General features: G+C 34.2%; 1 protein-coding gene across 1 annotated transcript in view; it reads right to left on the bottom strand.

Moving 5' to 3' along the window:
• LOC149554463 (MADS-box transcription factor 23-like) overlaps nucleotides 1-15,344 on the bottom strand; it is an 85,846-nt gene that overhangs the window by 28,384 nt on the left and 42,118 nt on the right. The window contains exons 2-5 of the mRNA XM_089828885.1: nucleotides 5,280-5,364; nucleotides 5,100-5,182; nucleotides 4,870-4,969; nucleotides 4,668-4,709 (exon numbers count right to left, since the gene is read on the bottom strand). Coding sequence (XP_089685011.1) covers nucleotides 4,668-4,709; nucleotides 4,870-4,969; nucleotides 5,100-5,182; nucleotides 5,280-5,364 — 310 coding nt within the window. The remainder of the gene's footprint in view (nucleotides 1-4,667; nucleotides 4,710-4,869; nucleotides 4,970-5,099; nucleotides 5,183-5,279; nucleotides 5,365-15,344) is intronic.

The following is a 15,344-nucleotide window of genomic DNA, read 5'->3' as shown; positions in this document are numbered from 1 at the left end:
AGGCAAGAAAATTGAATACATGGCACAAGGCTCTATAAAATGAGAAAAGGATGCATAAGAAATTTCATATTAGAGATAAAATCATAGTTAATTTGACAAATGAGATAGTTTTTGTGGAAACATATAATAAGTTAAGGAAGAAGAGAAGTTTGGACCATAGAGGATTAAAAAAGCATGATTTAGGAATTGCTATTGAAGTAGATTTTCTCAGTGAAATGGGCATTTCACTAGTGTTTAACATTTTATATCTAATTGATTATAATGAAGGAGGTCTTGAAGACAAGACCACACAAAAATGGCATGGAGTATCCTAGAAACTACTTTAGCTGAAGAGGTCATTGAAGGATTTTTAGACAACCATGTTGGTAGAAGCACAAGAATGAGACATATGAATAATATCTCATCAAGTGGAAAGGAAGACCTATGGAAGATTCATCTTGGATTCCTAGGGAGGAGGTTAACCATCTTTCTTTTCCTATGAACATCTATGATGTGATAGGGTAACTTCTAAAATTAATCTAGGTGGCTGATATATGAGCATAGTAGGTGTAAAGGAAATCTTGTATGACCCAAAATAAAATTCTATTTTGTCTTTCAATAAGGGTTATCTCGATGCAAGTTACTATTTCTAGAATATTAATATTTTAGTAAGCTAGTCATTTGAGCTCAAAATGTTATGATTTCTCCCTTGGAGGTTCATTTTAAATATATTAGGTTGCAAATAAAGTTTCATTGCAATATCAAGTTTATTTTTGAAGTTATTGAACTTTTTTGGTATTAGTAGTAGGGTATAAAAATATTGAACTCACTTTTGAAGGCTCTAGAGGCTTTTAATAGAGGTCAAACCTCATCTAACTATCATCTTATGTGACTCATGTACTATAGAGAACTTTGTAAATTTTCAAAAATAGGGTCATAACATCAATCAGCAATTGGTGATGAGTTATGGCCTTCAAACATTGTGTCAACTAAAATAGGCAAAAATAAAACTTCTTCAAATTTTATTTTGAGTTCTAAAAGTTGTTGGGGCCTACTCTAATGTAACAAAATATGAATAATAAAAATAAATTTTAGGTTTGGTTGGCCTTAGTGTCTATGATTAAAATTTCTAGAACCTTCTTGGGTAATGAAAAATTACCTATATAAAGAAGGCCCATATGGTTGTCTAAGATAGTTTTCGACGGATAGATGATGACTCTCACATATAGAATATTATAAGGAAAATTCCCATGTAGGCTTCCATGTTTTATTTCTACATATTGTAATTCTATTTTATTAAAGATAATAAGAAGCCTATTTTTTCTCTTTTAAATGGAATCATTATTTCTCTATCTTGTTGTATTTTTATTTGTGTTAATAAGGGGAGTTTCCTTAATCAAATATCCTAGCAATTTTCTTGGAAAATAATGTAAAATTAAACATATAAAATAGAATTTAAGTTATTTATATATGGTCAAAAAAAATTATTTTCTCAAATATATAATTAGGGATAGAGGAAAAACAATAATTTATTCTTGACTAATGAACATATGAAATAGGATTATATTTGACGAATATAAAATCTCATACAACTAGTCACAAAGATCTTTTTTATGGAAAATAATATTATGTAGTGTTCACCATAGAGATCATTCTTGAATCTAAAAAATTATCTTGTCTTTATTTAGGTATAAAACATAAGTATCACCTAGACTAATATACCAAAAAATGTCATAGATCTAAAAAATGAGTCTGCGAAGAAGTGAGATCAAAACTATTGGCTTTGACTTTATATGAAGGTTAGTAGGGCTAGACCCAACAAAGGAATCAACATACAACACTCAATAATAAGAAACATCGTGAATTTGAAGAGACACCAAGAGACTATTTATGTAAAATAAATGGGACATCTCATGAGAAATGAGAGAACTATTGATTGTGGAAATTCATGTTGAATATGAAAATAGAATCATTGATCTTGGACAACACTTTTGTGTTTAAAATTATTGACATTTGTCACAAAGATTTTTAACAATTTAAATATTTTGTAACATTGAACACAAAGATTACAAATAAATTCAAAAGATTCTAAAATTGGTGAAAAAGATTACTTAATGTTAAAAATATAATTTTTTAAAATAATTTTTTCATACTTAATCTATAAAAGTTTTTCTCGTAAAGATTATTACGAGGGACTTCAACTATGTTACTAAATTATTAAAGGTGTGTAATCATGATCTTTTATAAAACAACGTAATCAAAAGATGTTCTAAACAAGGATAAGTTTTATCGTCTCAAGAAAATTCTAGCAATAAATATTCATATTGTTTACATAAATAACCAATAAATCTATTTAAGTATAAGACACAAAGGATTGAATTAGTAGGAGTCGGAGAAAAATTTAGATTTCAAGAGGGAAATTGGATACAAATAAAATAGTGGAAGGACACAAATGAAGTAGGTACACAAATGAATTACGGGAAGGATATACCCACGAAGTACGAGTTTTTAATCCAAGTACACAAATTATTTACGGGAAGGATGAGTTTTTGGGTTCAAATCTGTGGTGCTTTCTACATTTTAAGTTTTGCATTTGGCATCCAGTTGTTGTTTGTGGATTAGTTTTAGTTTTATTGTATTTAGAAGAATTTAATTAAAAAAATTTTAGTTTTAAGAGCGCATCTATACAAGGATTTTCTTCCCAAAAATATATTTTCTCTTCTATAAGAATTCTTTTCATTTCCTTGGTGTCGTGCCAGTAGTCATGGACGTTATCTTGTTAGTTATGCTTTTTTTTCTTTTGTTTGTTTGTTGGAGGTCTTTGAGGCCAGTGATGGTGCCCTAAGATTTTTTTTCTATTTGTTGGATTTTAGATTTGTATAGGTTGGATGATGGTGAGTGTGATACCTTTATGTCTCTTTTGTATTATACCCACTTTTTATTATTTTCCTTTGATGTTGATCTAAAAGTAATCTTCTTGATTTTGGCTAGGATAGTTTTACATTTTGTTTGTTTGATTAAATATCTCTTATGTTTTAATAGAAGAGAAATTTGTATTTGAGAATATTGTGAGCATTCTTGCTAAAATTCTTTGCTTTTTTATGCTTAGGCTGTATTTTTTATTCTGCGGTGTCATGTACTGGCAAGTCTCTTATAAAAGTGAAGTTCTTCCTTGAGGTTTGTTTCCTAAGCTGTTATGTTCCTCATCTACTTGTTGTACTGAGGTGAACTCTTTTCCTATAGATGAGAAAATTATCAGTGTGACAGAAATAACATTATATTGTAAATGAAGTATTCTTAACCCTTTCTTTGAACATTGACTATAATATTGTTGATTTTGGTCTTGTTCATATTCCTCTCACTTCTATTGAAGTAGAACAATTGGAAATAGAAAGGAGTGATTGGATGTATTAGTAAAAGGCTATGGGAACATTTTTAAAGTCGATTGTATTAAAACTGCCCAAACCGTTTTTAAATGTTGAAAACTATTATAATTATGTTTTTGGTGAAGGTAGGAAGCCATGCAAATTCACAACTCAGATGCGGTAGCCAGCACATCACAACCACCCTTTGATGCCATAAAAAATTGCGCCCTTTTGTGACTTGAGCTGTTGCGTAGCACTCGCGCCAATAGGAGCCTCAAAGCTAATGAACCGTGAGGGAAGATGAAATGCCCACCCAAGCTCACGGTGATTCCCTTTACCTAGTGCTATGATAGACAAGACAACTATAACTTTTCGTACTAATCATGAGTCACAAAACAACTATAATTGTCCAGCTAAGTACCGAAGCCACCATCTGCTAAACATTATTTACCAATAATGTCTGCTACTACTTACAAAAAAAACTAGCCCAAAAATGCCCTACTAACACGCCCCCATATTTTCCCTAATCATTGATTTTCCAAATCAATCTCCTCCTCTAACTTAGTTTAGGCTATTTTATAGTTCTTACCTTGAGGATGGAAGTCAGATTGTCCGAATCAAATATTTGAGATCCTTGCTCTAGATTAACTGCCTCATTTGATAGCCTGTCGGCCAACTGGTTTGCCTCTTTAAAATAGTGACCATCTTCTTACCCTCAAGTTTGGGCAACAGTTTCAACACTTCCCACCAAATGCGCCCAGTCAATATTGGGGACGTAATCCTCTAGATTGCTAGAGAGGAAGAGTCTCTGAGGTCTATTAGTGTTGCAATTTGATCTTTTGTTTAACATAAGTTACACTAGTTTTGTTTAGATAATTGTTTCTGATGTATTAGATAGCAGTCAAAAGAAGAGGGCTGACCCTGTAGTACAGAATGCAGGAGAACAGCCGATAGTGATTTTTCTTGTTTAGTTAATTGTTGTGCTGTTATGTTCTATCTTTTGCAACTTATTCTGGCAAAACCTATTCTATCTGAATTGTAACTCATAAACATATTTAAATGTGGTCCCTCCTATTTACCTAGTGCAATGGAATAATGTATATATAAGACTGTTTAAAAATCAATTATATATTTCTCACCAAGAGACACATCCATCCACATGTGTTATCCACATAAGGGTTTTTGAATGTATAAGCTTAACAACAGAACAAATCTATTTAATATATCCAATCCCGCAATAATTAAAATGAGAAGATAAAAGAAGCTTAAAGCTGAACCTTTCTAATTTATATATACAATTATGTGCTTCGATTTATTTCGTACCCTTGTTTGCAGATTGTCTATCTTCTCAAATAGCATTTCCTCCTGTGTAAACAAAGGAAATAAGATTGATCTCTATAGTATGCTAAGACCCATTTATCTATATAGTACCTTAAATCCCAACTTTTCGTTTATTGTCATATGTGAAGAACTCTAACTTATGGTAGATACAAAAATTTTCAAAGAACGAAGTTAAGTATCCCACCTTTGTCGATCTTATGCATGCAAGGCTCCTCTCCATTTTAATTTCAAGCTGGTGGAGTTCACTTACATTTAATGACTCAAGGCCTTCTCCCGTTAGTTGCCTGATTTAACTCCGTATTCAAAAATAAGTCTGCGTTAATTTAATAAAGATTAACGGTAACATTTGCTTCAAAATTTTCCAGTAACAATATTAAGAGGTACTGTGATACATCCATTCATTCGAAGTAATACCTGATTGAATTCATTAGACTGTCACTTTGATGCCGGAGATTCCTGGCTTCCTCTTGCCAATAGTGTAAATTCTGCTCTTTTACCTAGTTAGAATCAAAACAATTCAACTGAAATAAGATTATTTACAATACACTGGGAAGGAAGATCAAATAGATTATTTGAAATGATCCAAGAACTTACTTGAGTATTCTGGGTAGTAAAATGTCCGTCCGGGTGCATTCTCTGAGCAGTTGTATCGATGTACTTCTGAATTGTTTTTTCGGCACTTATATACAAAATCCAAACAAAAGAGATTAGTATAATCAAACAGTACAAATTATCTAAGATTATCAATAGATCCAACACTTCAATGCTTAACCATTCAAAAGAAAATATAAATCATATGGTCGGATGGATTATTATAATAGTATTTAGTTCAATATCGAAGGCTACAGAAAATAAATTTACATGCTAAGTCATTTATCAGAACCATTCATAAAGAATCCATATGTTGCCAAAGAAAATTTACTGTGGAAACAGAGCAAATAGATATTCAATTCATTTATTTCGTAAAAGAATGTTTTTGATATGAATTGTTGTATGTATTTGAATGATATATAGATAAACATTTTATTGATCTATAGCATCATTGAAAAGCTTCTTGGATGCCCATGAAATTGCACGTGATCCCATATGAAATACATATCTGGAAGTGTTCTTCCTATCATCTATACTTCCAGCCCAATCACTATTAGTAAAACCCACAACTTGAAATTATTTGCTACAGTATACAAAATTTCAAATCCCTTGGTACCTTTCACATACTTTAGGATCCTTTTTACTGCTTGCCAATTAGAATCCTTTGGTGTTTGTATAAATTTTGAAATCAAACTTACTACATGCATCAAGTCTAGCCGAGTTGCAATCAAGTACATTAAACTTCCAAACATACTCTTGCATAGTGTTGGATCCACTCTCTTGCTAGAGTCTTCTTTGCTCAACTTCAGACCCATTGTTATTGGTGTTGTGGTTGCCTTACTATTCTACATTTTAAATCTCTCCAAGATCTGCCTTGCATATTTTTTTTGAGAGATGAAAATGCCATCATGCATCTGTTTTACTTCTATGCCTAGAAAGTATTTCAAGAGACCTCGATCTGTCATTTCAAATTCATTTTTTATGGCCTCTTTGAACTCACCAATTAGAGTCTTGTCATTACCAGTAAAAATTAAATCATCTACATACAAGACAACAATCAACACATTTTTATTCGATGCCTTGATGTAGAGAGTAGGCTCACTATTGCTTTTGCTAAAGCCATTGCCATCAAATATGAGTCAATCCTACTATACCATGCCCTTGGAGCTTGCTTGAGCCCATAAAGAGCTCTCTTCAATCTATATACTTTGTTCTCTTCACCTGCTACTTCATAACTAGGTGGCTGCTCCACATATACTTCTTCTTTCAATACACCATTTAGGAAGGCGGACTTCACATCCATTTGATATACCTTTCATTTGTGCTGAACTGCAATTGCTAAGACAACACGCACAGTTTCCATTCTTGCAACTGAGGCATATGTCTCATCATAATCTCTTCCATACTGCTGTTTGTAGCCTTTGACTACTAGCCTTGCCTTATGCCTATCAATCTTGCCTTCAGCATTGCATTTAGTCTTATAGACCCATTTAAGTCCAATCACTTGCATCTTGGGAGGCAATTCAGTTAGCTCTCATGTCTCATTCCTTTCTATAACATCTATTTCCTCATCCATGGCCTTACACCATTTCTTCTCCTTAATAGCTTCTTCAAAATATATTGGATCACTATAAGAAAATAATGCAAAATTAACACTCTCATCGTAATTTTCATACCTTTCATCTCGGTATATCTCCCTAAGACTCTTGGTTTTTCTTGGTAATAAGGAAGAGAGTGTGGGATTAGAATCTTCACTATTGCTGCTTTGTTAACTAGTTTTGTCTCCACTGGTACTTGGCACTGACACTCGGTCATGCCTAGAGGAGCTCGGCAATGACTGAGGTTGCTTGCCTTTTCTTCTATTTGATCATTTTTCTTGCTGTTCATCAGCATCTTCTTCACTCGAAATTGACACTTTACTTGAAATGCTTGGTGACTCATCAGTTGGACCATACCAAGACTGATTTTCAAGAAATTCCACATCTTTTTAAAGAGTCATCTTTTTGTTCAATGGGTCATACAATCTGTATGCCTTTGATTCTGAACTGTACCCTGTGAAGATGCACTTCACACCTTTGTCATCCAATTCCTACCTTTGCTCTTTAGGCACATGTGCATATGCAACACATCCAAACACCCTTAGGTGTTCGACTATCCATCTTCCTCGTGACCATGCTTCCATTGGAATTCTATCATGGACTACCTTTTTAGGACACCTATTAATTAGGTAAACTGCTATTACCACAACATCTCTCCAAAATTCAATTGGGAGACCTTTCTCTTTCATCATGCTCCTTGCCATTTCAACAATGGTCCTATTCTTTCTTTTAGCCACTCCATTTTGCTATGGTGTATAGCTGGCTATGAGCTCTTTCTTTATACCATGTTTCCTGCAAAAAATTATAAAAGAATTGGAGGTATACTCCCCTCCTCTATTTGATCTTAGGACCTTGATATAGTGCCCACATTCTATTTTAGCCTAGGGTTTAAATTCAACAAATTTATTAAATGCTTCAGATTTATTCTTTAAGAAATACACCCATGTCCTACAACTAAAATCATCAATGAATGTCATGAAATAAGTACTCCCCTCAATGGAAGTAACTTGCATAGGACTAACTAGGTCAGTATGCACTAACTCTAATGGATCTCTAGCCCTCCTAGAATTTCTAGAGTTAAAGAGAAGCCTATGTTGCTTACCCAAAACACAAGCCTCACACTTGTTACATGAATTTTCTATTCGTGGCAAATCTTCTACCATTCTTTTATTTGACAACAAATTTAAACCACCATAGCCAAGATGACCATACCTGAGGTGCCATAGCCGTGAGGGGTCTTCAATCACACTCCTTAGAGTTGATTGTGTGGAAGGCATAACACCAACATGAGATGAGAAACATGTCTCTATCTTCAAGGGAAACATTCTATTCTTTGTCATTTGAACTACTGCAAGTAAGTTCTTGCTCCTGTCCTTTTCATGAATGATACACTTTTCATTCTCCATCAGCACTTTGTATCCATTTTGAATGAGCTAACTAATGCTCATCAAATGTGCTTCATACCAGGGGAAAAAAATACATTTTGTATTTCCTTCTTCTCACCTTTCTTGGTGCAGACCATAATAGATCTTTTTCCCACAATTGGTAGGGTTCCATTGTTACCCATTTTAATCTTAGATTTGAAACTCTTGTCAATGAATGAAAACAAGGTTTTATTACCACTCATGTGGTTGCTACATCCACTATCGAGGTACCAAACCTCTGGGCTTTCTTTTTCACCAACATTACATATGATGAAGTCAGTGGCATTGTTTCCACTTCCCATGTTCACATCAACCACATTTTTTTTTCCTAACTGATCATTTTGCTTCTTCCAGCATTCACTTGCATAATGCCCATATTTATGACAGTAGTAGCATTCTACCTTACTTCTATTTGAGTTGTATTTTTCCTTACCTCCTCTTGAAGTATTTTGTGAGCTACTTGCTCCATCTTCTCTTCCTAAGCTTTTTGCTACAGTATTTCTTTTTCCTCCATTACCTCGACCACTACATTTGGAGTTTCTTACTAAGCCATTTCTTACTCTCCTCCTTTTTATTGAATTTGACTGGGCCTTGAATGCTTGCTCATGGGAAGAAGAAGATGTAGATCTATTGATCTTATGCTCATGGGTTTGAAGAGAACCCATTAACTCATCCACTGTCAAAACAGTGAGGTCTTTTGCCTCTTCTATGGTCATGACTAAATTGTCATATTTATGAGGTAAACTCCTCAATATCTTCTCCACTATCCTCTACTCTTGATAGTCTTCTCCGTTTGACTTCAGTTGGTTAATCACATTAGAGGTCCTTGAACTGAAGTTTGCAACTAATTCATTTTCCTTCATCTGAAAGTTCTCAAACTCCCTCCTTATATTTTGTAGCTTTACTGTATGGACTTTATTAGTCCCCTTGAAGTTTGTCTCAAGGATATCCGATGCTTCCTTTGCATAATTTGCTGCTGCAATCTTTGAAAAAATTGTCTCTGTCATTGTTGCCTCAATAAGACTTAATGCCTTTGCATCCTTTCTCCTTGACTCTTTCAAATGAGTTTTTTGTGCATTTATGAGGGTAGCATACTAAGCTAGGTCTGTCACATCATTGAACCCATTAATTACAAACTCTCACAAATCATTAGCAACCATTATGGTCTTCATCTTCTTTGCCCATGTATCATAATTTTGTCCATTGAAGGGTAGTGGTTTCTGCCATATCTTTCCTGCATCTCCCACCATGTCAAATATCCTAGAAAAAAAATACCCTAACTCATTGTGGATGTGGGGCCTCAAAGCTCTGATACCATGTGAGAAATATTAAAATAAATTCACACCTTTTAATAATTTTCACTCAGCACAAACTATTGTCGAGTGCCAAATTTACTTAGTACCTTAATAAACCAAGTGGCAGGAGTGTACCAAGTGAGTTCGGTAGATGAAGAACAACTCAACAACAATGGATGCCGAGTGAACTCAGTAGCCACTGCAAGGTAGAGCTCGGTAGTGTGATTACTGAGTGAACTTGGTAGCCACTGGAGAGAGGAGCTCAGAAGAAGAAAATGCTAAGTGAACTCGGCAATAACTATAAAGTTAAAAACTCAAATAAAGAGCAAACTGAGTGATAGACTTTCAATGTGAGTATTATCACCATTAAAACCAGAGAACCCAAGGCTTAAAATATTCAACAATAAACTTCACAAATGTAATGAACAAGAAAAAATGGATTCACATATGCCTAGTTTCTTGCTATTCAAATTTGATTGAAACTATTACAAAATCTGGGAGCATATGGCTTCTACTAGAAAACCCTAAAACTAGTAAAACTTCAAACTTTATAAACTTTAAACTTGCAGCTCTAATGGCTACATAGAATGGTGCCTGGAGTAAGCAATGCTTCACAAGACACACTCAACAAAACTATAAACTTACAGAATGACAGGTAGAAACACATGCAACTACAGGCACGAAAATGGTTCCTTCTGTCTCTGCAATGATTGATCTATTGATCACTTCCTTTCCTTTTTTTTTGTCTTCACCTTCACTCTATCTACTAGTTGAATGGAAAAAAAGAACATTCCTTTTGTCTTCTGCAAAAAATGTTTTCCCCCTCATTTGCAAATTTGAAAAACTCACCTACTTATAATAAATGTTTATGACTATTGTGCAGGTCGTCAGGGATGGTAGGTGGGTTTTTGGCTCCAGGGACAAATGTTAACTGCATTTAATATTCCAACAATACCTTCCCAAATATCAATCCTTTTATGCATGATGAATTTTGATTAGATACAATCTATTTTCTCTATATGCACAACTTAGGTTTGAAGTTGGGGAATCTAGAAGATCTGTGTTGATAATATTATAGGAGACATTAAGAAACGTGATGGGATATAGTTACAAATATCTTCAGTAACACCAACCTTAGGTATAAAGTTGACTTTTTCTCTGTTTATTAGTAATTTTAATAAATTTGGTGATGGTCTTCTAAATAAACTCTATGTAAATCAACGCCCTTGTAAGGCCAAACTACCTTGTTAGCTTCATAATGAAATCCATTACACCTTGGGAATTTGTCATCCACTATAGAAAAGTTTGCTTCCTTAAAATATTTAAGAATTAAAAATTTATCAAAAAAGGCTTCTTGTGACACAACCAAGGATAGAGGATCCCTAAAGGAGATTTCCAACCTTGTAGCTAGAGTAAGAAAAATATAGAGAATCCCTAAAGAAGATTTCCAACCTTGCAGCTAGAGTAAGGAATGGGAGAAATGCATAACCAAAACTAACACTAAATGAACACAATTGAAATTTTTTTTACTCTATTATCACCAAGTTGGCCTCCAAATGTAGATCTTACATCTCGATTCTCAATATAAAATGGTTATAGATTTGCATCTAATCGTCCTTCAAAATTAAGGAACTATAAATTGACACAAGTTGTTCAAGTTCTCTTCTGAATCTATTTTACCTCCTAATCATGTAGCATACATGCCAATTCTTCCACTACCTTGCATTTTTTGAAATCAAACCATTGCATTACTTATATACTAGATCTACAACTACTTGTTGAGTCCTCCAATAATTAAATTCCAAGATATGTGAAACTAGTAGAAGAGTACTGAACATGGAAAAGAGGATCAAGGAGCCATAAAATCTTGACTACTCAATGGATACATGTAAATAAACATACTATAATGCTTGAACGCAATTATGGCATTAGCATGTAATTAGGCTTATCAATTTGATGTAAATCCAAGTGGTCCTGAGAAGGACCATAGGTCCTAAAATATGTATTAGTGGTACGATGATGCCCAACAAGTCTAGTAGCTAATTTTTTCTCATTGTTGATGTAGTAGACCAAATGATAAGCCTTTAAGAAAGCTTTGGGGTCCTAAAGATCATAACATCAAATATTACAAATTTTAATATTTGAATCCTAATGGCTAGTTAGGAATGGGTGGGATTTACAAGTTTTTAGTTAGTTTGATTAGTTTTCTCTCAAATGGCTTAAAAAGTTACGTTGGCATGTAAAATGGACACTTATTTAACTTAGAAAAGGAAAGAGAAAAAGGAGCATAACATTGAGTTTTAAGATTCAATAAGAAAAAATTATGTTTTATGGGAAATTATCCATTTTTCTTCAAGATATTGGTGGAATTTTTGTATTGTTTATGTTACAATGCTTTGAAATCCATTGAATGATATTTTTGCAAGTTTATAATCCCTGATTCAAATCCATTTAGGGTTTAAACATGCCAAACAACAATCCTAATATTGACTACTTTGAAATAGTGTTTGAAAACTATTTCGATTTTGAGAGTCAAAGGGAATCAATGGTCCATTCCTATTGATGTTCTCACTATAGCTCAAGGAATGAATAATTTCAATTCTAAAATGCTATTTACTAATAGGATCTAATGTGGGAAATGTGAAATATGGAGAAATTATAATTCTAGGGCACAAGTTAGGTGGTTGAAGAAGGTCCATGGGTTATCCCATATGATAAAACTCCCAAATTTTTTCCTTCATATTGTGGTACAAACAATTGCAACAAAACTTCGAGGTGCTAGTGAAGGCCACCCACGAGGATCATAACATCCCACCATCCTCTGTAGTCTAGATTTTTGGCTAGATGTGCACCCATACAATAGGTCCTCCCTTGGTTGTATGAGCCCCAGACAAACACTGCAATGTCGGCATTGCCACTCGCTTTGAGACTTGAACCTAGGTGGATGCTCTGATACCACATGGTACAAACCATTGCACCAACACGCCGAGGTGCTAGTGAAGGCCACCCACCATGATCATAACATAAGGACCTCTTTTTTCTTATGTGATGTATCTATAAAAAGTTTACAAAAATGTGAGGGATCTTTCACTTGGGTCTATGATTATTTTTAGGAGTTATGTTGAGATAGGACGAGTTCTAGTGACTAGTTGGTGAGGGTTTATTGATTAACTATTAAAATAGAGTATTTCTAGGCAAAATAAGAAATATCTACTTGGTCTTGAGTCAATTTGGGATATTCAATGGAGTATTGGACTTTGGTTACAATTTTAAAGGGAACTTTCTTTGTAAAAGTGGTCTAGTTAGGCCTCAAACAACAATAAACCTCCCTAGTTGGTATTTTTGGTCTAAATGAGTCATACCCATGTTTGATAAATTTTATGTCACTTTGGAAAGGGTATTTAAAACCATAATATTTTTTCCATGAGTTTTGTGAAGAATTTGAGAAACCTAGGAAAAAACATTGAAAAAGGGCTACTAGGAAATAGCCTAGATTAGAAGGTGTCTCGCTAGTTTATAACCTACCCATTTTCACCCTTGACAAATACATGTTTTTGAAATTAAGAAGCTGCCAAAATGGGGCTAATCCATCACAAAGTAAAATAACTATCCAAATATTAGTTGGCAATCATTACCATCAAGTTACCCAACCCCCTTTCTAAATTTCAAAAACCCTCCCATAAGCATAACAGTAAGGTAAAAACTTCCAAAAATAGCAAAAGTATTAACAATATACATAAACTTGGTCATCAAATACAAATTGGCCATAATATAAGTCTAGCATAAAAACCCTAAGGGGGCCAGAAGGTTTAGAGAGTAACTAACATAAGAAAAAACAAAATAAAAAGCACACCAATAGGAGGACCAATCATAGGTTTCTTGGATTTTCTAGTAGGAATTGGAGCCAGTCATCAGCTAGGAAGTCGTATAGAGGATGAAAAGTCTCCACCTGCTTGTCACCATTGGCACTATCCTTGTTAGTCTATATGAGATAGAGTGTAGTGGCCGTCAAGTGTATGACACGCATTAAGAAGTTAGCGGCCCTATTGAACTTATCCTCTAGGTTTGTGTTCCTTTTGATAATGTCAACAATGGACCTTTCCAACTTCTCCACCTTCAAGTTTCCTACATTTTGTCATCTGTTTCCATTGTGGCATCTTTCTATTAAGTTTTCTCTCCCCCCTATTCCATACCCTTGTCTTCCCCTTCACCTCCAATGATCTCCACTTGGGTATGGCTACTCAGATTACCCATCCTAACTGGCATAGTGACCATTCCTTTCTCTTCAACATTCTCAGATTTTCTAGAATCCAAGGTGATGGTATCATTTTGGAAAGTATTTGAGACCTTAGAGTGAAAAGAACTATTTCAACCCTCCTCTATAACATCTTGATTTTTATCTTCACTCTTAGTTTCTTCCTTGTCCTGTTTCCCATAATTCCTCCAAGTGTTCATGCATTTAGGTCTAGGGTTAGAATTTTCCCCCAAGTTCTCTATCTTACAAATGTTAGGATTGGTTAAGGTGTTCTTCTCTCTCAGCCTCTTACTCGACCAGTTGATTCCTTTTCGAGAAGTGGTACTAGTATTTTCAACATCTAGGATTTTGATCTTTTCCTTCTTAATCTTCTTAGCCAAGGCCATGGATTCCTCTTCAAGCATGGGTTTCATGGGGGGAGAGAAACTTGGGCCAATAATTTCTAGGGGTGAAGGGCTATGACTCAGAATTTGAGGGTGAAGGCCTTTGTAAAATTTAAAAAGACAAAAAAATCAAACCTTGATGGTATAAAGAGTAATTTTTTTCCTTCCTTACATTTCTTCCTAATATTCTATACACAATCCTCAATAGAATGTAATAGGAGAAAAGGGAAGGAAATAAATTCTTTATTCCTTATATGATTCAGAATATGAGAATGATAGTAATAGAGAACCTTGATCCTATCCTTTATAGTAACATAGCACATAATAACATACAATACAATATCCTGTAGTTTAGGAAGATTTTCCTCTACAAAATAGTCACAGAAGTTGATAGGGGCTTCATTAGAGTAAAAGAAGTTCCTAAGCCTCATCTCATCTGCCACTCTAGGTGGCTTCCTCCATGATTTTCCTTCCATTGATAGGTTTTTTGTGTTATCTATCCACTCTTTAGTGGCATCAAAGGATATCTTGCTAATGGTAACCCAACGTTTCTTCCAAGAGTCAATGAACTGCCAAGCAACCATCTTGTTAGGCCCCTCAATGCTTTTCCATGAAAGGGATGAAACCACCTTCCTCCAAATGAGAGCTTGCCTCTTTGTCTTCCCTGATAGCTCTCTCATTTCTTTGATGGCTCAATTCTCTAATTCACTCTCTCCATGACCTCATCATCATCAAGGTCCATAATCATATCTTCTTTCCCCTCATTAATTTTGATAGTCATATCCTTCACCTATTTGAACAATCTATTTTTAGAAAACCACATATGGATCCTTACATGCTAGGCAATGATGTTTGAAATTATGAAAACCTCAATTGAATAAAGGCCATTTAGGAATTGTAGCAATTAATTTAAAATTATAATTAAGTTTCCAGATCACAATATATCCATGATTTCCTTTTGAAGCCCAGTTTCAAGATTGAAAATCACATCTTGGAAGACGTAAAATATTATCCCAAATATTGCATTGAATTTTAGCTTTCCAATTCCCATCTCAAGTAGTGATTGCCAACTTTCCACTCATGGTAGTACTATAATAAATAAAGGCTTCTTCT

Source organism: Cupressus sempervirens, chromosome 5 (assembly GCF_028749045.1).
Source record: "Cupressus sempervirens isolate cs-2001-9-10 chromosome 5, ASM2874904v1, whole genome shotgun sequence".
Classification (NCBI taxonomy): Eukaryota; Viridiplantae; Streptophyta; class Pinopsida; order Cupressales; family Cupressaceae; genus Cupressus; species Cupressus sempervirens.
The sequence above is the reverse complement of the archived record's forward strand: the minus strand, read 5'-3'. Positions and strand labels throughout refer to the sequence as shown.